The 17,978-nt window shown below is 40.2% G+C and overlaps 1 protein-coding gene across 1 annotated transcript in view; it reads right to left on the reverse strand.

Moving 5' to 3' along the window:
• Positions 1 to 377: 377 nt before the first annotated feature.
• Positions 378 to 17,978, reverse strand: part of LOC141109804 (N-acylethanolamine-hydrolyzing acid amidase-like) — a 59,002-nt gene continuing 41,401 nt past the window's right edge. Inside the window, exons 2-9 of the mRNA XM_073601096.1 lie at positions 17,521 to 17,611; positions 16,044 to 16,117; positions 13,725 to 13,885; positions 13,501 to 13,563; positions 4,380 to 4,446; positions 1,298 to 1,326; positions 680 to 753; positions 378 to 576 (exon numbers count right to left, since the gene is read on the reverse strand). Coding sequence (XP_073457197.1) covers positions 681 to 753; positions 1,298 to 1,326; positions 4,380 to 4,446; positions 13,501 to 13,563; positions 13,725 to 13,840 — 348 coding nt within the window. The 5' untranslated portion in view covers positions 13,841 to 13,885; positions 16,044 to 16,117; positions 17,521 to 17,611 and the 3' untranslated portion in view covers positions 378 to 576; position 680. The remainder of the gene's footprint in view (positions 577 to 679; positions 754 to 1,297; positions 1,327 to 4,379; positions 4,447 to 13,500; positions 13,564 to 13,724; positions 13,886 to 16,043; positions 16,118 to 17,520; positions 17,612 to 17,978) is intronic.

The following is a 17,978-nucleotide window of genomic DNA, read 5'->3' on the forward strand; positions in this document are numbered from 1 at the left end:
CTGGCCATACACCTATAGATTATCTGTAGATTTTCTATGGTTAGATGGAAAAAGTGGAAGATTCCTCCATCCACACAGTTTAGCGAACATGGAGAAATCTGTTGCACTTTTTCCATCTAACCATAGAAAATCTGCAGATAATCTATAGGTGTATGGCCAGCTTAAGTCCGGGACATGGGTCTGAATTCAGGCAAATCAGGACTGTTGGCAACTATGAGTGTGCAAGAGTCCTTAGTGCACGCAGTCTGTCTGATTTTGGTAAATCCAGCTTATATGCTTGAAACCCCAATCTGGCAATCTATGGCAACATAATGAGTGTAAAGGTGTATTATTAGAAGCCTTATTGATGGATGATAAAAAAAAGCTCACACCCCAACTTGACAACCAGCCACATTTTTAATTAGTGAAAGTTATTAGTGAATAGCCATTTAATATTTAATGAATATTATGAATGAATATAATGAATTTAATGAATATTTGTGAAAGAAGATTACAAGACTCTTCCAAGAATCAACGGCCAGAAAGATCATATCATGCAAAAACAATTTACTGGACACTGGAATTCTTCTCATTAAGCTGAAATATAAATGCAAGAAAAACATTACATTTGGATCAATTTATGTACAGGATAAGCATTTTATAACTTGTCATTCAGCAAATGATACTGAACATGGCTTACTTTAATTTTTCCTTATCCAGGTGGCATAGATGCCTGGTGAGGCAGCACACATTATTGTTGTATATGCTGTATTTCTAAATAAACCAGACAAAAAAGTTAATTAGGCTTTAATACAATATACATTTATATGTACCGGTAAATAAAAGCCCAAATCCTGTGTTCTGGTTTGCATTCAACAGAGCTGCTGCATATTATGGAATTCATATAGTCTATATAGTAGCAATATTCTGTTGGGGATCACTATAACTGCATGAAAATATATAACTATATACTTACATGCAGTATTGTAGTTAGACGCCCCACAATGCGCACTGCAACACAAGTGCATTGGGCATGTGCGTTGGGGTACCTATGGCTTCTAACGCACCAAGGTGTGAGCAGTTAGTACAAGTGTGAACAGGTGGTAGTTTGAGGTTATGATCATTTAAAAATATATATATTTTTAGGCAGGAAGGGCACATTTTAGCTGAGGGTCAACTTTAAAATTACAGGTGTGCTTTACCAATGCTTTAAACATGTTTGGTTTGAAGGTAGCACAAAAGGTGAAACTAGCAATATTGAACAGCCAAAAATGCACATATATATGGTTGTTTTAATAGTAAAACAGTTATCACTTACACGCCCGTCCCATTTATTGAAGCAAACACCTGTCATACAAACAATAGTGTAAGAATGTAGAACTATTCATAACAAATACAGCAAATATAGGGTATACAACTTTAACTACAATACTCTGCCAGTAACTGGATCCATAAAAATAATCACATATATTGTTATAACCTCCCATACATGTTGAATAGGAGAACCTAGTTTCAATTTTGCATTCAAAGGTGTAATGAATCAGTACAGGCTGGTTGCCCAATGGATTATACCTCAACACTACCATTAGGTCAATAATTAAAATGGTTGTAAACGTAGAAGATTTTTAAATTTTTTTTTATCTTAATGCATTATCTGCATTAAGGTAAAAAAACCTTACAATAGTAGTGCCCCCAGCCCCCCTCCCTAACACCTCCTGTATTGATCCAGCACTGTGCCCAGGTTCTCCCCTCCCCTCTCTGGGTTATCACAAGCTTGCCTGAGAGCGAAGGGAGCCATTGCCTCCTGCTGCTGTCAGTCAAAGCCAGTGAAGCGGGAGTGGCAGTGGGGCCAAATCACGCTGTGCATTTCTCAATAGGCACACACAGCCCTGCTTGGGATCAACCCCACATGTGTGCCCCCATAGCAAGCGACTTGCTATGAGGGCACTCATAGAAAAGAAGAAGCCAAGAGAGACGGTGGGGGACCCTAAAAGAGGAAGCTTGGGGCCACTCTGTGCAAAACCATTGCACAAAGCAGGCAAGTATACCATGTTTGTTATTTCAAAAAAGGAAGACAAAAACTTTACAATCACTTTAAGGACACGTGTAGGATGTATACAGTATACCGCTGAAAGAAACTTATCAGGTTGGGAGCTGCTATCGCCCACTTCTTTTTAGGAGTGTAAATTCAAGGGCTTTAATCCTAATTTATACTTTACTGCCTACCTGATCTGGAATAAGTAGTATTCCAGAGGTTTTTTTTTTTACACACACATGAAATCAACTCTCACAGTGACACTTCAGTCCACTCCAGTCCAAACAGCACTGACAGTCCTGCTCCCGGCTTGCCTTGCTCCCGTCCTACATGACCCTTACACGAGGCTCCTGCCGCTCCTCTCGGCTCCCTTGCACCATGACATCACATTACACGCTCAGGCACCACCTCCACCAGACCCGCCATTCTGCCAGCGCTGCCTGAACACACTGTAGCAGGCACTCAGATGGTCTTGGCCAGCTCAGCATGCGCAGTTCCGAGCTGAGCATCTCAGCCATATTTTTTACTGGCAAACTTTTCCTATCACTGGCATTTATTAGCAGGAGAAAAGTGCTCATCTTTTACTGTCTGCCAGTAAAAACACTGACGATTGGGTACATTTACTGTTTCCATATTACTTTGCTTAAAGGTTACCTTTAAGGCACAATGTTATAGAAACAAAAAGTATGTATAGCAACTGCTTTGCAATGGCACTGATCTTGGATTTTAAATTGAGTCGTTAAGGGCTCTATTATGACCTTTATTTTATAGACATGCCTCCACCTGCAGTTAAAGCCTGGAATATATGTATTGCTTACAAGTTATTAGAGGGAATTATGTCTCACAGTTATCTTAAGAGTGCCTTGAAAAGCATCAGACTGACTGTATCCAGACAAATGAGTATATGGCCCGACGGCCTGATCAACCTTGTGACAACCAAGACAAGTAATTGAAAGTCTGATGAACAGAATTACAGTGCAAGATGCAGCACCATTCTGGGCCATAGTGACAACACCGGCTGTTAGAGTCGTCAGAATGCAGATGTTGAGGAATGTTGTAGAGAAAGGGGGCAAGCATAGCTACATACTTGACCACAATAACATTTTATGTAAGCATGCTTACAGTAATCAAAGTGAAGAAATTCCTCATGAAACGTGGATCCCCCATAAAAACGGATTGTTAGGCCATGAACTCTCTAGTCAGCAACTCCTTTCATTTACCCAAAAGATATCAGCCATTCCTTTAGAAATTAAAAGTCAGATGCTACAAATAATGTAGCTGCTGACTTTTAATATTCAGACACTCACCTGTCCAGGGATCCAGCACCGCCTTCACCCAAACCGGTTTCTTCACCGGTCTTTTGTAAAACATAGAAGATAATGTTACATTGAGTAAATAGAGCTCTAACATGTCACGCTTTAAAATTGCATATGCCCGTATAACAGCTCCAAACTACAGTATCTAAAAATCTCCATAAGGGGATGATTTAAAAGCCTTTACAGGTCACCAGTTTAGAGTTACACAGGAGGTCTGGCACTAGAATTATTACTTTCACTCTCACGTTCGTGGTGATACCTTACATGTGTGGTGCAATTACCATTTACATATGCATGCAGGAACTACATGCACATTCGCACTTGTGCATGAGCATAGGGGAATGGGAGCACTTAAAAAAAAAATAAAACATTTTATTTATTTTATTAAAAAAAAAATTACACTGTAGGTTAACCTTTTTTTTTGGATGTACTTTTTTTGATATCATAAGGGATGAACAACATAACTTGTGATCGCACGGGCCATGACAGGTCCTCTTTATGGAGAGTTCTGGGGTCTATTAGACCCCAGATCTCTCCTCTGGCTTTTAAAGCTACTGATCAAACCAAAATTGCCGCTCTATAGCCGCTCAAATTACTTTTTTTTTGTAGGAAATTGCTGGATCTAAAAAAATTATACCTCGATCATTGCTGCAGCCGCAGTGATGACCGAGATATCACCCTTCCCATCCAAGGACATACGGGTATGTCCTATGGATGGGAAGTGCTTAATTAAAGTTGTTTCCAATTCATATGATTTGTACTCTTTGGCGATCTCATATCCATGTAAATATGCCTTTTTTTCCATAATGTGTTTATAGAAAAGGGGATCATTAACACTTGTTACAAGGGATAGTATATAACATCACAGTGAAAAATATTATGCACCGACCCTACCCTTAGAATTAGGATCAGTATGACTATCCTTACACTTTTGATATCTGGGTTCTGCTTATTTCTTCTAGAATGACTGATTGGTTTTATGAAGCCTACTACACTTGTTTGCATCATGATACAGAGAAAGCTTGACATACAGGTTAGCATATTACCACCTTGAATAAGTTATCCACGTTGATGTTTTTCTTCTTGTAATGATTCATAGCATTAACTATAGCAACCCTGAGATAAAATAAACAAACATTACTTGTAATATCTACAGAAATTAAAATACCTAATTATAACTACAAAAACCAAAAACAAATGTTCGCTATTAAGTGTAAAGATCAAATTGATAATAATACAGTGCCTTCCACATTTTGTCATGTTACAACCAAAAACGTAAATGTATTTTATTGGGATTTTATGTGATAGACCAACACAAAGTGGCACATAATTGTAAAGTGGAAGGAAAATGATAAACGGTTTTTCAAATTTTTTTACAAATAAATATGTGAAAAGTGTGGTGTACATTTGTATTCAGCCCAGCTGAGTCAATACTTTGTAGAACCACCTTGTTGGCTATGCCTCTAACAGGTTTCCATCTAGAGAGTGAAATTTTTGGCCATTCGTCTTTGCAAAATAGCTCAAGCTCTGTCAGATTGGATGGAGAGCATCTGTGAACAGCAATTTTCAAGTCTCGTCACAGATTGTCAATTGAATTTAGGTCTGAATTTGACTTTGCCATTCTAACACATGAATATGCTTTGATCTAAACCATTCCATTGTAGTTCTGCCTGTATGTTTAGGGTTGTTGTCCTGCTGGAAAGTGGACTTCTGCCCCAGTCTCAAGTCTTCTGCAGACTCAAACAGGTTTTCTTCTAAGATTGCACTGTATTTGGCTCCATCCATCTTCCCATCAACTCTGACCAGTTTCCCTGTCCCCGCTGAAGAAAATCATCCCCACAACATGATGCTGCCACTGTTTTGCTTTTAGGCCAAAAATGTTCAATTTTGGTCTCATCTGACCAGAGCACCTTCTTCCACATATTTGCTGTGTCCCCCTCATGTCCCCCACATGTCCCCCACATGGCTTCTTACAAACTGGAAATCAAACTTCTTATGGCTTTCTTTCAACAATGTCTTTCTTCTTGCAGCTTCCATACAGGCCAGATTTGTGGAGTACACTACTTATAGTTGTCCTGTGGACAGATTCTCCCACCTGAGCTGTGGATCTCTGCAGCTTCCCCAGAGTTACCATGGGCCTCTTGGCTGCTTCTCTGAACAAAGCTCTCCTTGCCAGCCTATCAGTTTAGGTGGTAGGTTTGCAGTTGTGCCATACTCTTTCCATTTTCGGATGATGGATTGATCCTCGATGAGATGTTCAAAGCTTGGGATATAGTTTTATAACCTAACCCTGCTTTAAACCTCTCCACAACTTTATCCCTGAACTGGCTGGTATGTTCCTTGGCCTTCATGATGCTGTTTGTTTACTAAGGTTCTAAAAAACCTCTGAGGGCTTCACAGAACAGCTGTATTTATACTGAGATTAAATTACACACAGGTGGACTCTATTAACTAATTAGGTGACTTCTGAAAGCAATTGGTTCCACTAGATTTTAGTTAGGGGTATCAGAGTAAAGAGGACTGAATACAAATGCATGCCACACTTTTCAGATATTTCTTTGTAAAAAAATTTTGAAAACCATTTATCATTTTCCTTCCGCTTCACGATTATGTGCCACTTTGTATGGATCTATCACATAAAATCCCAATAAAATACATTTACGTAGCCAAGTCCCAGACCCCCTTTGGTCTAATGTAGGGATGTGCCCGATGTTTGAGTCGAACGTAAGTTCGACTCGAACATCGGGTGTTCGCCTGTTTGCCGAACAGCGAACAATATGCGGTGTTCGCGGCAAATTAGAAAGCCACAAGAACACCGTTAAAGTCTATGAGACATACCCCCACAACCACTGGGCAAGGGTTGGGGGGATGAGGCCCTTGTCACCATCAACATGGGGACAAGGTGCTTTGGGGTAGACTTTAATGATGTTCGTGTAATGATGTTCGTGTGTCCTTCCATATTTTTTGCCTGTTCGGTATGTTCTGGTGCGAACCGAACCGAGGGGTGTTCGGCTCATCCCTAGTCTAATGAGAACCTCTAGAGTTAGGGGTAGCTGACATCTTTGTAGAGTGGGTTACAAGGCATGGTGGGTGTAGTGCAAGGTAGATTCATGGGCGCCAGACACTTCTTGAATGCAAAGAGATTTATTGTCTCTTAAACAGAACTGTGGGAGAGATGGTTAGGCAGAGGACACCCTTTAGTAGTTGCAATGTTAATTGGCAGACTTCGAGACTTCTATAGGTAGACAGCCATGCAGGGAAAGGCACCCAGCTGGACACATCTGCATGAGTAGACACGCTGTCTCCTATGGCAACAATCTTGAACAGTTTCTAACAAAGGTTAAAATGAACTCCTTCACTTCCTCTACAGTCTCCTCTTGTAGATCTTCACTCCACTGAGCTCCCAGTCTCTCACTAGACTTGCTGATCCACTACCACTGGATCTCCTGAGCTCTTCCAATCTTCTCAATGAGTATCTTCCTCTAGCATCACCACTGCGTCTCTGCTGGGTCCCTTGCTTGGCACTCACAGATACTCCTCAAGCTTCACCCCACTGGCCTGCTCGGTCCCTGGCTTGACACACAAGGCTGCTCTGCAAGCATCACCTCTGCTGGCTGGGACCCTGGCTTGACACCTGCTGAAGTTTCCCAATTCTTCACCATCCCCGGTTGGTGAGAATACTGCTCCAGTACTTGCTTCAGCTACTCACTGTGGTCCCTGGTAAGTTAGTTGCTTAGTGGCGACAGCTTCCCCTCCACCTCCGATCATGACAGGTTCTAAAGTCGGCAGAACTGGCAGTTCTGGTTGGACTGCAAGCCGCAGTCCCAACCCTACGCTGCTCTCTTGCTTCTGGATAGGCCCTCAGACAGCCTAGCAGCCAGACATCCCTGGGATAGGCCTCAGGCTCTGGCCTAGCAGCCCGGGGCAGCACAACACACGTCCACCCAGACAGCCATCCAGGTGGCACAGAACCCTGATCACCTGACCTTACCTCGCCCAAATACATAGGCTCTCCCAGCAGGCCAAAGGACCCAAGACGATCCCTGCCCATTGGCTGAGATACCTATTCCTAATCTGTCCTTGCAATGCCCTTGTCTTATCTAATGCCCCCAGATACCCGGCCATCTAGTGACAGAAGAGAGAAGTGCAGCAAGTCCAGAGTTAGGGTGGAATCAATTGATCTCCTATCAATTGGCCAAGGCAACTATACCTGGCAAGTAAATTTACTAGCAACCCTACCTAAACATCAGGGTGCTACATACTGTACCTTTTTGGTTGTATCATGACAAAATGTGGAACATTTCAAGGGGCTTGAATACTTTTTCAAGGCACTGTACATGATTGTATTTAAGACGACATAATTTAGAGCTGAATTGGTTTAGAAGAAATATTTACCATAGAACTTTTTTGCCCAGAGCCCTGGTAGCTTTACTTCTGAGGATTTCTTAGCTAATCGCTTGGACCATTTTGAAAAAGAACTAGGCCTAAATAGGAAAACTGTTAAACCCTTGTGGCGTTGGACTCCAATGTTGCTGATGATGTAGGTTGAATGAAATGTTGGTTATAATAAATAACAAACAATGAAAAGAGTATTCATTTCATATACAGTAAAAAAATATATTCATTTCATACATGTATAGGAAGTGTACACATAGCAAAAGCATGATAAAAAGTATATACGTATAGCAGCATATGATCTGAAGTTGGAATGAAAAGGCATAGTATTACTAGCAACAACATGCCTGATACCGACAGGTGCGTCCACATGGTAAATGTGCATTTGCTGAGTAAAGAAAGATTAATATAATTAGAAGAACCAGATGGTACAGATAAATATGGGTTTCATATAAGATGTAGCTGGGGCATCAAAAACATAGCTTGACACGTTTTGTGGGTGTTTCCCCACTCATCAGGAGCTGATGCGACCAAATTGAATAGATTGAATAGTAAATAATGAACCCAGTGAGCTCCAAAAGAAATGATGATGTAAATAAATAAATAAGTGTGTATATTGGGGGATCTATGTTAAAGAGTGAGTGACATTAGAATCTATATACATGAAATGTTCATCTATTTATATATTTTTTACTCTTTTATATGGACAATATGGTTCATTATACTTTTATATGTTTTTCATAGGAATTTTCCTGATGAGTGGGGAAACACCCACGAAACGCGTTGAGCTATGTTTTTGATGCCCCAGCTACATCTTATATGAAACCCATATTTATCTGTACCATCTGGTTCTTCTAATTATATTAATCTTTCTTTACTCAGCAAATGCACATTTACCATGTGGACGCACCTGTTGGTATCAGGCATGTTGTTGCTAGTAATACTATGCCTTTTCATTCCAACTTCAGATCATATGCTGCTATAAGTATATACTTTTTATCATGCTTTTGCTATGTATACACTTCCGATACATATATGAAATGAACATATTTTTTTACCGTATATGAAATGAATACTCTTTTTATTGTTTGTTATTTATTATAACCAATAAACATTTCATAATGCAATTTAAATCTGATTTTTTTTTACCTCCACTACCCAAGCGCTTCATTTAAAGTCCCAACTTCCCTTTTATATATACCTATTACCGGGATGGAGGCACTTAATTGTACCTCATTTAAAGTCCCAAAACCCCCCATATTTTCATATATTACTGGGATGGAAGCAATTGGTTATATGTGATTGGTAGTGTTCCCCTACCCTCCCTGTGTGAGGTTTGCCCCTTATAGGGTACCATCATGTATAGGATATTGTCTTTATGTATAGATTTTTTCCTAGTGCAGTTACGAACATGCTACTCTTTATTAATTTTAATTTTATTTTTCAACCTTTATAGGCAGCATCTCTGTTACCGATCTTTTGCCCCACATGGTTCTCCTCTTATAGGTATCTTAGGCACATTCTCCACTTGGCCAGTGTTCGTGTCTGTGTGCGGTGATCGGGAGTTTGGGCGATGCTAGGTTCTCCTTTCTGCAGGAGCCGCGATGCGCCAGTGGGTCCCCCCTTCCTCCCCCTTCACTTAGTGATCGGGAGATTTGGGCCATGTATCCTATGTTGTGCGTGTGATGTCAGTTCCTGGCGTCACTGCGCCAATGTTTAGTAATTACATCTCGGTGTCCCCATGGAGGAGCTCCTCCGCACCGACTACTGAGTGCTTACTCAGTCCAGGTGCGGCGGCTCCTCCTTTGCGTCACCCACGTGGCGTTGGCGGCATATTTATACCCCCGACTTAGAGCTGGCTGTGGATACCGCCAGTCTCTTTCTGGGGTTACTGCACACCAGCCCTGCATTATACGTTTGGCTGGGGGTGCCTCAAGATGCTACATTCGGGTAGGTTTATTGTTTTCTTTCTCCTCTTTCCTTTTTTTGTTTCGTTTTGCTTCCTTTTGGTTTAGGTGTTTATTTCTTTGGTGACCTTGCTTTTTCTTTTCACTTCTTCTTACCTGTAACTCTTTATGCACAAGTCGCTATCACACCTCATTCTTTTTTGGTTACTTTACATTTATTCAAATGTCACTCACTCTTTAACATAGATCTCCCAATATACACACTTATTTATTTATTTACATCATCATTTCTTTTGGAGCTCACTGGGTTCATTATTTACTATTCAATCACTATTATCTACCAAATACTATTGAAAACTATATACACACTTAATATAACACTTTGCTCCCAGATATGTTTGCTCCTACTACAATACACCACTGTTCATGGATACACGCTGCCTTATTTTTTCACCCTGCCCGATGTTTGCATCTATACTTATGCCACCTCGGCTCCCATGGAGAGGCTATGTTCCTGGCCCGCCCTACGCCCACCACTGCGCACCACACTTGCTGTCTGAGTTGGTGAGTGTATTTGTTTAAACCATCTATATACATGAAATGTTCATCTATTTATATATTTTTTACTCCTTTATATGGACAATATGGTTCATTATATTTTTATATGTTTTTCATAGGAATTTTGGTTGCATCAGCTCCTGATGAGTGGGGAAACACCCATGAAACGCGTCAAGCTATGTTTTTGATGCCCCAGCTACAACTTATATGAAACCCATATTTATCTGTACCATCTGGTTCTTCTAATTATATTAATCTTTCTTTACTCAGCAAATGCACATTTACCACGTGGACGCACCTGTCGGTATTAGGCATGTTGTTCCTAGTAATACTATGCCTTTTCATTCCAACTTCAGATCATATGCTGCTATACGTATATACTTTTTATCATGCTTTTGCTATGTGTACACTTCCTATACATATATGAAATGAATATATTTTTTTACTGTATATGAAATGAATACTCTTTTTATTGTTTGTTATTTATTATAACCAATAAACATTTCATAATGCAATTTAAATATGATTTTTTTACCTCCACTACCCAAGCGCTTCATTTAAAGTCCCAACTTCCCTTTTATATTTACTTATTACCGGGATGGAGGCACTTAATTGTACCTCATTTAAAGTCCCAAAACACCCCATATTTTCATAGGTTGAATGAATGTGGTAGTGAAAAAAGAGATGTGTACCTGAATGACAGGTAGCTGATGCTCTACAGTATATCCAGATGCAATATACAATTGGTGCTTGGTGATCTCCTGATGAAGACAACAGGATATAGAATCTCTACAAGAAGACCTTGATAAAATTAAAGGGTGGGCAGCTACATGGCAGGTTCAGTATTGAAAAATGTAAAGTTATGCATTTGGGAGCTAAAAATGTGTATGCAAGTTATTCATGAGGAGGTGCTCCTCTGGGGGAAATGAGATTGAAAATGATCTGGGAATCTTTGTAGACCATAGACTCAATGATAGCATGCAATGCTAGGCTGTGACTAGCAACACCAGCTGACTACTATCATGCATTAAAATGGTATTTACTAAAGAGATAAAACTATAATTCGACCACTTTACAAAAGATTGGTTAGACCTTGAGTATGCAGTTCACTTTTGGGAACCAATCCTGAGGAAAGGTGTCTTTGAACTTGAGAGAATTCAGAGAAGGGCAACACATTTAGTGGGGGGGGGGTGGGGTGGAGAACCTAAGTTATGCAGAAGGATTACAGAAATAAGAACTGACCTCTGGGCAAGAAAAAGTTCCACACTAGGAGGGTTAAATTTTAGTTTACATCTAAGCAGCCACAAAAAGCAGTTTTACTTATGCAATCTTATGCTCTAGCAAGCAACTCTGGACTGTAAGGCCATTCCCCGCAGCTTCTTCTCCCCTATGTTTTGGCAGTTGGATGCCCCTGGTGTCATCCAGACCAATGCAGGGCCCATAGCCGTGCACTGGTTATGAGGATGCTGAGGTAAGCCTCCAGAGCATAGGAGTGTGCTGTCTGCTGGGGAGCAGAGGATCGGGTAATTTATTGACTGTTTCCCACCCCTATACCCAAATGCAAGGGATAAGTTTTGTTTTTCCTGGAGCCAAGCTTTAAAATTGTTCTCCCTGGCAAAGAGGCACTTAAATGAGGATATGACAGAATTATGCAAATGTATCAGCGGTGACTGCAATAATGGGAATAAACTCTTCAGTCTGACCAAGAAATGGGACCTCAACATGAAGTTGGACAAAAAGCAATTTAATCTTAAACTGCATTTTTTTTTGTTAACTGCAGGAATTCTTTACATTCAGAAATAAAAATGCAGTACCCCCTTCCATAGTTAGCGGTGTCAGTGATATTTATTTAAAAAAATTGTTTTTCAGCGACCTCAATATACAGGGATATGGGAATCCATAGTAATATATTCACATTCATGTATACATACAAATATACAGTATCTCACAAAAGTGAGTACACCCCTCACATTTTTTGTAAATATTTTATTATACCTTTTCATATGACAACACTGAAAAAATTACACTTTGCTACAATGTAAAGTAGTGAGTGTACAGCTTGTATAACAGTGTAAATTTACTGTCCCTTCAAAATAACTCAACACACAGCCATTAATGTCTAAACCTCTGGCAACAAAAGTAAGTACAACCTAAGTGAAAATGTGCAAATTGGGCCCAATTAGCCATTTTATCTCCCCGATGTCATGTGACTCGTTAGTGTTACAAGGTCTCAGGTGTGACTGGGGAGTAGGTGTGTTAAATTTGGTGTTATCACTCTTACTCTCTTATACTGGTCACTGGAAGTTCAACATGGCACCTCATGGCAAAGAACTCTCTGAGGATCTGAAAAAAAGAATTGTTGCTCTACATAAAGATTGCCTAGGCTATAAGAAGATTGCCAAGACCCTGAAACTGAGCTGCAGCAAGACCATACAATGGTTAAACAGGACAGGTTCCACTCAGAACAGGCCTCGCCATTGTCGACCAAAGAAGTTGAGTGCACATGCTCACGTGCCCAGAGGTTGTCTTTGGGAAATAGATGTATAAGTGCTGCCAGCATTGCTGCAGAGGTTGAAGGGGTGGGGGGTCAGCCTGTCAGTGCTCAGACCATACGCCACACACTGCATCAAATTGGTCTGCATGGCTGTCGTCCCAGAAGGAAGCCTCTTCTAAAGATGATGCACAAGAAAGCCCACAAACAGTTTGCTGAAGACAAGCAGACTAAGGACATGGATTACTGGAACCATGTCCTGTGGTCTGATGAGACCAAGATCCATTTTTTGGTTCAGATGGTGTCAAGCGTGTGTGGAGGCAACCAGGTGAGGAGTATAAAGACAAGTGTGTCTTGCCTACAGTCAAGCATGGTGGTGGGAATGTCATGGTCTGGGGCTGCATGAGTGCTGCCATCACTGGGGAGCTACAGTTCATTGAGGGAACCATGAATGCCAACATGTACTATGACATACTGAAGCAGGCAGTGCTGGAAAATAATGGTGGCCACACAAAATATTGACACTTTGGGCCCAATTTGGACATTTTTACTAAGGGGTGTACTCACTTTTGTTGCCAGCAGTTTAGACATTAATGGCTGTGTTTTGAGTTATTTTGAGGGGACAGCAAATGTACACTGTTATATAAGCTGAACACTCACTACTTTACATTGTAGCAAAGTTTAATTTCTTCAGTGTTGTCACATGAAAAGATATAATAAAATATTTACAAAAATGTAAGGAGTGTACTCACTTTTGTGAAATACTGAAAATGCCAGTCTGGATTATAATCTTACAACTAGATTGTACAGAATTCATACCTGCCAGCATCATGTTGGCATTCATTCTTATTTTTGTCACAGTCCGTTTGGAGAAGGAACCACCTGATTGCAAAAGACCACAAAAATAAGAAATAATGAGCTACATTGCATGTAACATTTAAAACAGATAGTGGTTCCTGTTCATTTTTGTGATTGTAGTTTGTAGACCTTAATGACTGATGTGACTACTTTATGTGCACTTTTGTGAGTTTTAGCACACTTACTTGTAAGGCTCAAAATAGTAGCTCTGTACACATGTAGCCTTATCTCTAACCATGATTACTCCTTGTTTGATGCCTGCCAAAGTGATGTACATACTTTGCAGCACTGGTGTCAACATTAATTTCAGATAAGCAGTTAGAAAATGATCGGCCTTTTCCAATACCTGTAGGAGAAAAAAATGGCAAATAAGCAGAATCATTTTTAGAGATGAAGGCATGAACAAGTAAACATGATTTGGAAACTTATGAAAATAAACAATAATGCTTAAAAATAAACAATAATGCTTAAAGTGATTCCAAAAGGAAAGAATTTTACAAAATAACAAACGTGTTATACTTACCTGCTCTGTGCAATGGCTTTACACAGAGCAGCTCCGGTCCTCTTCTTTTTGGGTCACCCGCATGGACTTCCTCATCAAAATCTTTAAGGGTGGAATTATTTCGTTTCACCCTAGTAAATTGACCTTTGAGAATAGCTCTCAGTACATGTGGTGGATGGCAGCTTGCTGTATGTAGTAAGAAATTTTTAGAGGTAGGTTTCCTCTAGAAATGCACAGTAACAGTGTGGCTGTGAGTAGAACCAACAAATGTGAGATCTAAATAGTTGATTTCAGATAACTGTTCTTCTCCAGTAAAATTCAAATTAAGGGAATCGATCAAATATTCTAGAAATTCCACCTACGGTATTTCTTTGCTAACAACAAATATAAGATAGTCAATATAATGTAAGAAAGAGGTTATCTGATTTCTGTATGGATTAATAACATTATATGTGTAATTGCTCCTCCCACCATCCCATATATAAATTAGCATCTGTATGGACAGACTTTGACCCCATAGAAGCCCCCCATTTCTGTATGTACCACTTATTGTGGAACAAAAAATAGTTGTGTCTACGTGGAAAAGATACAATCTCCAAAATAATCCACGAGAAAACTCTGTATACACCCATGTGATGTTGGGTAGCCTGTAGGCCTAAATTGTGGATATTCAGACGTATGAGAATTTCACATCACTCGTAAGCCATTTATGGCATTTACTCCATACAAACCCTTCCAACTTATGTATAGCTTGTATGGTGTACCAGAGATGTATAGGAAACTTCATAACCAGTGGCTGCAATAAGATGTCGATAAGGTCTCCCAATGGCTCCCCTAGAGAGCCTATACTTGCAACTATGAGTCTTCCTTGAATGGCGACCGTTAACTTGTAAACTTTAGGAAGATGGTGGAAAATGGGGGTAACGGGATGGGGTGGTATGAGTTTTGTGGACTCTGTCTCTATTACTCCTAAACTCACAGCCTCTCCTACAATGCGTTCCCTTAACGCCACTTCATCTTGTTGGAGACCTAAGTAGAAATAGTCCCGTATCAGTCTGTACCAGGGCTTACACAGAGCTAATGACTTTCTTACCTCCCTCTATGACAGTGGTCAGACCTGGGCCACTGAGATGCCAAGGCACTGCATTGTGGAAGGAAGTGGAATCAGATCACATGATCCTAAATACTTGGAAGTACTAGGTATGTGCAGGGGTCTCTGTTCAAATGTAGAGAAAGGCAGTGAAACAAAGAGACGTGTTAACTGAAGAGGAAGGGTTATCAAGGATTATACCCTGACTGGGTTCAGTGACACGTGTACGTCAACTGGGGGAGGAAGGGTTATTGAGGCCTATACCCTGACTGGGTTCAGTGACACGTGTACGTCAACTAGGGGAGGAAGGGTAAAAGCCCTTTCACACTGGGACGGGGGGCGGCGTCGGCGGTAAAACGCCGCTATTATTAGCTGCGTTTTACCGTCGGTATGCGACCGCTAGCGGGGGTGTTTTACCCCCCGCTAGCGGCCGAGAAAGGGTTAAATACCACCGCAAAGCGCCTCTGCAGAGGCGCTTTGCCGGCGGTATAGCCGCGCCGTCCCATTGATTTCAATGGGCAGGAGCGGTAAAGGAGCGGTATACACACCGCTCCTTCACCGCTCCGAAGATGCTGCTGGCAGGACTTTTTTTACCGTCCTGCCAGCGCATCGCTCCAGTGTGAAAGCCCTCGGGGCTTTCACACTGGAATGCAAGCAGTGGCACTTTCGGGTCGGTTTGCAGGCGCTATTATTAGCGCAATAGCGCCTGCAAACCGCCCCAGTGTGAAAGGGCTCTTATTGAGGCCTATACCCTAACTACTGTAGGTTCAGTGACAGGTGTACTTCAACTGGGGCAGGAAGGGTTATTGAGGCCTATACCCTGACTGGGTTCAGTGACAGGTGTATGTCAACGGCATACAGTATATTTGACTATATAAAGCACCACCATTAATATTTGTGCTTTTTACTTACATCTCTTATTATCCAGCCATCAGGATAACTATCTTCACAAAAGTAGAGTACATGGTCAAACCAATCACCATAGTCTGCAAAAAAAAGTCCACCAGTTTACAAGTACTCTAGTCTAAACCAATGCATTGTTTTTGGTTCCACAAATTAAAAAAAGAATTAGGAGTAGCATATGTATAAATCTAGGGCTGTATGTAAAGAAAGATGTACGGTTCCAATGTCCATCCTGCAGTCTGGGTGGCCACATGCAATGCTTTGGCATTTATTGTGCAGCCATCAGGGCCTGTGAAAACAGTAGTCCGTGTTTTGGTGCTTACTCAAACAAGTAAAAGAAAACTGTTCTTTATACTGGCTTCTAGTAGTTACATGTTTTTGTTTTTTTATTTCACACTTTTTTGGGTGCTGTCCATTTAGTTTGTCATGTTATTTTTTTTTCTCTGATCTTATTTTAATCTTCTCTGATCTGATCTTAACTGATTTTATTGATCTTGTTGTGAGAAATATCAAATGTGCCACACATAATTTTTAAAGAGGGGTTTAACACACACATATATATATATATATATATATATATATATATATATATATATATATATATATATATATATATATACACCATTTATTCCATACCATATATATACCTTATATACCATAATTGCGGTCTCTGACTAGCCCTGTAACATGTCTGCAGTCCCTGACCATCTTGTTATGTTTTTGCTGAATTTACCAACATATTAGGAATGCATTGTCTTCTTTTTCCTTAAGTGTTTCTATTGGTCAGTTTGTTTGTTTTTTTTTGTCCTACAGCTAAAATACATCTAAAGCCAGCCATACATGGTCGAATTTCGAACTAATTTTAATTTAAAAATTAGAAAGTTCGTTTTTTTTGTGATCCGATGGGGCCACCATTGATTTTCGAAATTCGGCCGACCAAGCCTTCAATTTCACCTCATGTTGCTACAGAAAAGAATTTTCGTGGCCGGGAATCTTCTTTTCTTTCCGTAAATGTTCTTTTCTTATTACATTTCTCGCACGATTCTCCCATCATTGATTAAAAAATCATTTGTTTTTCTAAAAATTTCCAACATGTCCGATTCCTCAAATTTGATTTCCGCACGAAAATCGGCCGTTGCTGCAGCCCACTAATGGTGCGAAATTCTTACGAAAATTCTTAGATACGATTTTCGAAAGAAAATTTTTTCGAAATTCAAACTGTGTATGGCTGGCATTAGACTGGCAAAAATAGGTCAGATTGTATTCACTGCCAATCACTTCTCTGAAGCTGAGGCAACCATAATATCATGTGATCTTTACAACACCAAAGAACCAGTCATTTTGGAGGATGCTTGAATGGAATGTGGGGAACAAATAATTATTATAATAATTATAGTAATCTTCAAATAAGTAGCAGGTAATGTCATAAATTAATCTGGCACCATTTATATACCATAACCCTGAACAAAATTATAGGAAAATGTACCTCTGACATTTGCCGATATAGTAAATTTGTAAGGCTTCTGACCAGTCCAAAGTCCAACGTAGCCCACAAAAGTTGTTCCAGTATAGACAATCTGAAATACAAAGGAAGGGGGCGCCAAGTTATCATCTTGTCTACATAGATTTCGAAACATGGTGACCTGATATTATTGTACAATGATATTAGAATTTAGAATGTTCTTATAACATTGTAATATCTATACAGTATGTTGTGCTTGAGTGTGTTTGTATATAGATTTTTGTGAAAGATAAACTGCCAATTTGTGCTGAAAGAATATGAAATTAAGTCACTCATACGCTGAGTGAGTTAGATAAAATGGATCATGCTTTCCACACTCGAAGTGCCAATTCACACTGGGGCAGCTTCAAAGTCGCCCGACTCTGAAGCCGCCCCGCACAGCACGACTTGCAAATGACTTCTTTAATAGAAGTCAAAGCAAG

The sequence above is a fragment of the Aquarana catesbeiana genome, linkage group LG01 (genome assembly GCF_042186555.1).
Source record: "Aquarana catesbeiana isolate 2022-GZ linkage group LG01, ASM4218655v1, whole genome shotgun sequence".
In the NCBI taxonomy this organism is placed as follows: domain Eukaryota; kingdom Metazoa; phylum Chordata; class Amphibia; order Anura; family Ranidae; genus Aquarana; species Aquarana catesbeiana.